Source organism: Oryzias latipes, chromosome 24, assembly GCF_002234675.1.
Source record: "Oryzias latipes chromosome 24, ASM223467v1".
Lineage (NCBI taxonomy): Eukaryota > Metazoa > Chordata > Actinopteri > Beloniformes > Adrianichthyidae > Oryzias > Oryzias latipes.
The window spans coordinates 1397382-1404784 of NC_019882.2; the positions used below are offsets into that span (position 1 = coordinate 1397382).

The following is a 7403-nucleotide window of genomic DNA, read 5'->3' on the forward strand; positions in this document are numbered from 1 at the left end:
CGCAGATCCGCTTCACCTGAAGGTTTCTCCACGTAAAACCTTTTTTTCCGCTGCAGGTTTCTGCTTTCAGGCGCCGGCTCATTAGGAAAGCAAAATATTTACAAATGTGACGTAAAAGGGAGACATGATCTTCCTCCTCCTACTGAAGGTGGTGTTCGACCTGCTGCCGGAGAATCCCATTGTCCCCTTGAAAAGAGGAATTTCAGGAGCCCCCCCCCCCCCCCCCCCCTTGGGAAAGGTTCCAGGTTTGCTTATTTGTGAAATCTGAAACTCGGCAGATTGACCTCAGGAAGAGGCCGCCATCTTGAATTTTACCCTCTAAAAATGTCAACTCCTCTTAGAAATTTGGATCCATCGCCTCCTAACTCCTCGAGCATCACTGGGAAGCTACTGGGGGAAAAAAGGTTGGTTTCAAAGTTTTTCAACTCTGAATGGCGTTAGCGTGGCGAGCTCGTAAATGTGGCGTTCTCCTGTTGCTCGCACATTTTTCCTCCCAGTGAAGATTCAATCACTGGCTCAAGCTGGACGGATTAATATGACAGACGATTTGAACATATTAGAAATGTGGGCGTGGTTAAAAAAAACAACAACTCAGTTGCCAAGGAAATCCAAAAGTTTACTTTTTCTGATTCCTTAAAAAACTAAACAGACCTGTTTGTCGCCGCCAGACGACTAAAAAATAAAATGGTTGCTATGGAGATAAACCAACAGAAGAGCTGCCAGTTTGAAAAATGTTTTTTTTTTTCATGAATTTGTCTCGTGCAGCTCAGACTCGGGTGGCAGGGGCAGAAAGGGAGAGTGAGGGCAGGGGTAAGTAGTGCCTTCGGGGCACATAAAGCTTTAATGTTATTTTTAAGAAGATTTGTTGCTTTTCTGGTTCAGTTCAGGTTTTGTCCCCCCCTCAGTTCCATCCGGTTTCAGGCATCCACGCTTTTAAGTTTCTCCTTGGCAGATCTTATCGTTACCCTTTTATTTCCCCCTCATGGGTTGGATTAGGCTTTCGTTGGAGTGGAGTTCAGCTCCGCCCACACTTCTTTTCTCCCGCATTCACATCATCCACAGCTTCTTTTCATGACAATTTTATTATGATGGAGCTTTTTCAACAGTGAAAGGCTTTGAGTAACCAAGGGAAAATGATTGGGATCTGCTGCACGGCGTGGACCACCGTGACAGCAAAGCGGATTCATGACGGAGATCCTGATCTTTCAGGGAGAAAGGTTCTGCTCGGCTGGATGAAAGACTTTCAACAAAAAAGAGGGAAAAATGATGACGGCGGAAGACAGCTGGTCACATGATGGAGAACTAAAAAAAACATCTGAAGACAGTTACTTTAAAGCAAACTAAGAAAAAGATGATTAAAAATCCGGACGAAAGCATCATCATTAAACACCTCAAATTTCCCTCATTTACAATTTATTGATCCACTTTTCACAATAGAGGTTCTGATCTTAAATAAGTCCTAAGGATGAAGCAGGTTCTCCGTTCTTTAAGAGCCACGACTCTTTCTTGATCGAGTTCAGTGAAGGAACCTGAAAGTGGTCACAGCTGCTGTACATTTAGAACTAACTGGGATGGAAGACAGAAAGAAAGCGTCTCCAGAAAAGCTCTGCGTCTCTGGGTTCAGATCAGACTCCTTCAGGTCTCCTTCAGGATTTGCTGCAGTTCCACCACCAGTCCCAGGGTTCCAGTGGCTTCTGTACCTCATGAATCCCGCCGTGGACGCCGCCTCCAGCGTCCCTTCAGCTGCACTTGCAGGACTTGACGATCATGTTGGAGAGCTGCTCCACTTTAGGCGTCCGTCCAGAGTAGTAGAGGATGGTCAGGGGTTCCAGGTCTGCAGGGACGCAGCAGGGAGAGGCCGACGCGCTCGGGTTCAGCGTGTTGTACAAACTCAGGAGCTTTTTAAGGAAAAAGCAAACAAACGTTAACTCGACACATGAAACCTTCCAGTTTCAGCTTTTAGGAGTTTCACATCAATGAGGAAGAGCGGAAAACTGGACAGAAGCTGTCGACGTACCGAGCTGTGCGTGGTGTCCGAGCTCCGCAGATAGGGACACGGCCCGGAGCAATAGTTGGCATCGTAACCGCTGGGCTCGTGGATCCACTTCCAGTCCAGATCCCGCCGGAAGTCGATGTGAAGGCGGCGAACGCAGCAGCTCTCCTCAGCGTTTCTGCGGCGGAGAAAAAGCACATCAGCGTTGGGGTCGCCGTGGCGTTTCTGGCCCTGTCATGGCGGAGGTTTGCATACGAGAAGCAGTAGTTGGCGTCCAGCGCTCGCTTGCGCCGACGCGTGGTTTGAGCGTCCAGGCGATGCGGGGGGATCATCATGAGGATGAGGTGAGGAACATAAAGATCCTTCTTCCTCTTTAGTTGATCGAGATCCAGGCGGCTGGGCTCCTCGTCTCCATCCACCCCTGAACCAGCAGAGACATTGAAATGAATCAGGATTCATTTTTCACGGTTTCAACCATTTCTGACCCTCTCTGCATTTCATTCAGGACAAACTGTTGATGCACTAAAGCAGCTGAAAGCTTCCAGCAGACATTTTCCCTTTTGGTGCATCTGCCAAACCAGAAGCTTCCAGAGCGGATCAACAGGGACCAAACTGGCCATTTCTGAGTCTCACCTTTGAACTTTACCTCCAGAACCTCGTTTTCATTGTCAATGATGTCCCCGTTCGGCCTGAAGGTGTGGCAGGGACAGTGGACGCTGATCTCCAAGCCCAGATTGGATCCTGACGGCGAGAAGCATGAAGAGGAGGAATCCCCATGACGGCGGTAGAGGGTTCTGACATGTGATATCCCAGAGCTGGATGACCTCGGACTCACCTGGGTTCATCAGCCATTCCCGTACGGTCTCCGTGACGTCAAAGGAGACCCACTCCGGGGTGCCTTTGGTCTGCACGTGCTTGGCTCCGATGTAGCGCTGCTTTCGAACGGGCTCGTTCGGCCGCATGATCTTACAGTTGTAAAAATCCATTTTTTAGTTGTTTATGTTGAAAGGGATGTAAAAGGGTACAAACGTCTTATTTTAAAAGGAAGGACAGTTCAATGAGAAGTGAAAACAACTTTAGCAAACATGTATTGTCCAGTTTTTCATTGAAGAACAAACTCTGACACAGCGGCTCAGGCAGTCTTAAAACCGGACTTTTTTCTGACAGGAGCATTTCAGACACCTGAGACAAGAAGGGATGCTGCTCGTGGTTCTTTTTCTCCAGCATCTCGGGGTTCAGGCCAGCTGTCAATCACATGCTTTGGTACCGGATGGTGAAACACTCTTTCTGATGGTTTCTCACAGCGATAATGAAACCAGCCCAGTGTTCAGAGAGAACAGGCTTTCAGATTCCTAAAAACCCCAGAACCTGCAGGTTTCTTTAGATCAGGTCACATGACTACATCCATATCTCTTCTAGTCTTTGCGATCTGTAATTCTGTTACCTTTGCATTAAATAATTCCACACAAGAAGATCAAACTCCTTAAGGAGTTCTGTTCAAACTGAGACACCTTAAGATCCATCCTTCAGCAAAGCTTGGATCCGTTTTTCATCAAAGTATTTAGTCGATCTTCATCACATTCTCTTCTTCAGTAATTCTCATTTTAATAGGGTCTCAGTAGAAATATTTTTGCAGAAATTGTCAAAAGTTAGAATTATTTGGTCCTTTGATTTTTTTTATCTGATTTAGTCAGATACTGGACCAACTCTGATTCATGGATTTACTCACAGCCCTGATCCAGATCCAGAAGGAAAGCGTTTTCATTCCGCGGGCAAAAAATAACTTTCACTGGGAAGATGTTTAGCTCAAATAAAGACCTTTTCAGCAGTTTTTGTAGCTTTTGAATTCTTCCAGGAAACAGAAACTTTCAGCTGAAATGCATGAAATAGATCCCACAGTGAAAGTCTGTTTGTGATTTCTCTGCTGGTTATTCTGACTCGCCTTCTGCAGCACTTTTCTCTGGAACTTTAGTCTTGGTCACAACTGCCTTTACGGGTGGATTTGGGCCGTCTCTGGATGAAACATGGTCAAACCTGTTCGCAGGTGACCCGGACAGATGATCATAGACCGCCGCTCAGTGAACCCGCAGAGAGAAAATGTTTATTTCTGCAGGCACGCTGCGGGCCACACGTCATAGCCAACACTTATACAACATGTAAAGGGGGAAGATGCAGGCGCGTCGTACAGATTTTTCCTTTTTTCAGGACCCCCCCCCAACCCCATTAGTGCTCTTTGTGTGATACGTGTTGCTGCGGCGTGACTGTTAGGAATAAAGAAATGAGAGAAACGGAGTGTTGTTTGTGCGGAGCCGCTCATCTGGATGACCTTCCACAGACCTGGACAATCCAAAAACCTGCAGAACCCGAGCGGGTCAACCCCTGTATACGGGTGCATGCGACTAATCTGTTCCCATCACTCTGGTTCTGCTGGTCGGAATTCTTCCTGTCTGTTCTCAGTTTCCCCAAAAGCTTCACTCGACAGAGTCTGAACGGTTCTTTCTGGTCTGAACGTGATGAAGGACACAAAGTGAAATGGCTTGAATAAATTTGTCTTGCCGCCTAGTGATGAATCAAGTCATGACAATAAGAAGAAAAGCAGAAAGATGGTAGAATAGACCTTTCTCTATGCTGAAATAAAGCTGTGTGTACTATTAAAACGGCAGATTCTATAAAGTCTGCAGTTGCCTTGACTTTGTGTTGGTGTTTGTAGAACGATGAGGAAACGGTACCTTTACGCACCTGGTAGAGCTCGATCCGCTGCTCATTCCTCTTGGCGCTTGGATTGGGGACCCTCAGGGCTCGCAACTCGGCCCTGAAGAGGTTGGTGGAGTTCCTCTCCATGGCCGACACGTTGAAGTGGAAAACCTTGGAGGTGATTCCTTTTGGGCAGTAGAGCAGATCGTCTGTGCGGGGGAAAGGGGGCGGAGTAACACAATGATCTAAATTTTGAAAGCTGCGGGTTTGAATTTATTCATTTATCATACACTTGCATTCAAGTTTTATTCTCTTCTGTTCTCTCAGAGCAAACTTTTTGAAAGCAAACGAACAAACAGCTGCTTGAGAGATGAGCTTCAATTCAAGCCTTTCTGTTTCTGCAGGTGATCAGAGCAGAGGCATCTCACCTAAAGGAGGCCCCCGTCATTCAAATTTACCAGAGAAAAGGAACCATCATCTTTCTGGGCTCAGAGTCATTCTGAACATAAGCAGCATCAAGAAAACATTTTTCTGTGTAGGAGATAACATTGGATTCACCCCGTCTGCCAAGCCAGTAAAGCGATTGTGATATCTGGAGTTGTGTTGGCTGCAGGACCTTTTTTGTGCTCCATTAAGTTGAAGTGAGCTGTGAAGTGTGTCTAGATGTCTTCCCGATTCCTGGAAGAGACGGTTTTCAAAAGGCCACAAAAACGAGGCTCTTGAACTAAATTCAGATCCACAAAGAAGAAAAGTTTAGTGAAACCATTAAACCCCAGCCTTTATCTTGGGTCAGCAATGCAGGATCAGCACCAAAACCTTCAAATCTTTAGTGAAATCTCAGGAGTTCAACATAAATGTGTCCGAACCAGAACCTGAGCTTGGAAATTGGGTTAAGGGTCTGAGCTCAACGACCAGCTTGTTAAATAGTCTGGCAGGAACCCTCTCATGGTGAATGGGGTGGGGGGTGGGGGGGTGTCTCTGCTTCAAGGCTGATGGGGAAGTCCTTCTGTCATCCAGCGCTTCCTGTCTGATAACTTTCCCTGAAGGCATCGCCGCCGCCGCTGGGCAGATGTCGCTCTCATCTATGTCTGACTGGAGAGGAAACGGGAACATCTGGGAGGACGGACAGATCCATTGAGGAAAAGAAGGGGGGGGGGGGGCTGAATTTCCTGGAAAAGTTTCAGACTGACGGCAGGCTGGCAAACACAAAACACTCATGAGATCAGCTTTGAAGGGCTGCAGCTCTCTGTCCACTTTTCATGCAGACTCTGACACCTGAAATCTGTTTGTTGGGGGGGGGGGCTGGAGCCTTTTTATAAACCGATTCATTCACATTTTATAAACCCATTTATTCACATCATAGAAAATGTAGATGAATTTAGAACTATCCGATGGTTTAAACTCAAATATCTTTTTGGATCCGTGCGCGCGCCTCTAGTGCGTATTTACGCATTTGGAATTCCAGCAGAGCAGCAGGAACCGCAGCTTTTCGGTGAATTACTCACTGTTCTCTGGAGATCCGTAGATCATGTTGAACTTGTAGATCTCTTTGGCGTAGTACTCCGTCTCCGCGTTGTCCTGCCCGCAGCTCTGCTGCCGGTTCCGCTCCAGCTCCTCCAGCAGCTGCTTGGTGCTGTTGTACAGCGCCTGGACCTGATAGGGGATCTTGCTGGGTCCCTGGGAGTGCGGGGGGCTCGTTAGTCGGAGTTTGCTGAGAATTTGACCTCGTATTGCTTCAACCCTCTTCCGTTTCACGTGGTCAATGTCCACGGTGGCGCAGGTCGAGAGGGATGAGCTCAAAGTGGCGCAGTGGAGGACGAGAAGAACCACTAAAGCTTTAGCCAAATGCATCTTTGTGAAGTAGAAATGTGAAGACTAAGATCTCAAGAAGAAAACTTTAAACTCCTTCTGGTGCTTTAATATATATTTAAACCTTTTTAGATAACTAACGACTAACTCGAAGCACGCGCGTCCACTTAGAAATCCGTGTGCGTGCTGGCATCCCTCAGCTCAGAGATTTGGAGCGGACTGTCCCGCATGAGAAACGGTCTCTCTGCTGCATCCTGGAACAACTCCGGCTGGCAGCTTCCAGCAGACTTCCTCCTCATCCAGACATTTCTGTTCTCGTCTGTGAATGGATGTCTCGGGTGCGGCGCGCGTGAAAAGTGCGGAGCTGTGGCCTCGTGACATGTGAGCTCTATAAAGGTTTGCTGAAGGAGGCGTGGCCACAGAGAGCGTGCGGCTTTGTTACGGAAACTTTTCAGCTCCTTCAGGTCCCCGCGCTTTGCTCTGGGATGACCGGTGACGTAAGAACATGTGGATGCTGACACCTGCACTGCTGCAGATGTGAACATCCAGCGGTTTTTCTGCGGGAGGAAGAGGAGGAACATCTGAGGAAGGGAGCCTGCAGACCAGTGGGCTCCAACCTTTCCCCCTAAAAGATCAGTTTGGTCCAGTTTGACCAAAACTGAGCAGAGCCGCCAGATCCCACCTCACTGTTCGGGGAGAAACACGTCATTTATATTTGTGTAGCCATTTTAAAACAACTTTGAATAATAGTTTTATATTTCTGTTCTATTACTTTGGAGAGCAGCAAACAAATTTCAAAATACAGCCTGTGTCATGAGATCATACAGTCGTAGATACTTTTAATTTCAGAAGTTTGCCTCTGTACAAACAAAAGATAAGAAATTTTTTTTAAGTTGAAACCTATTCT

General features: G+C 47.1%; 1 protein-coding gene across 1 annotated transcript; it reads right to left on the reverse strand.

Annotated features, from left to right (window-relative positions):
- Positions 1-1063: 1063 nt before the first annotated feature.
- LOC101155815 (transforming growth factor beta-3) lies at positions 1064-7053 on the reverse strand. Its single transcript, XM_004083316.4, has 7 exons — positions 6193-7053; positions 4733-4896; positions 2829-2958; positions 2627-2734; positions 2249-2414; positions 2018-2171; positions 1064-1898 (listed from the first exon to the last, which is right to left on the reverse strand). Exons 1-7 carry the CDS (start codon positions 6536-6538, stop codon positions 1740-1742), a joined length of 1227 nt encoding a protein of 408 aa, XP_004083364.1. The 5' UTR covers positions 6539-7053; the 3' UTR covers positions 1064-1739.
- Positions 7054-7403: the final 350 nt, after the last annotated feature.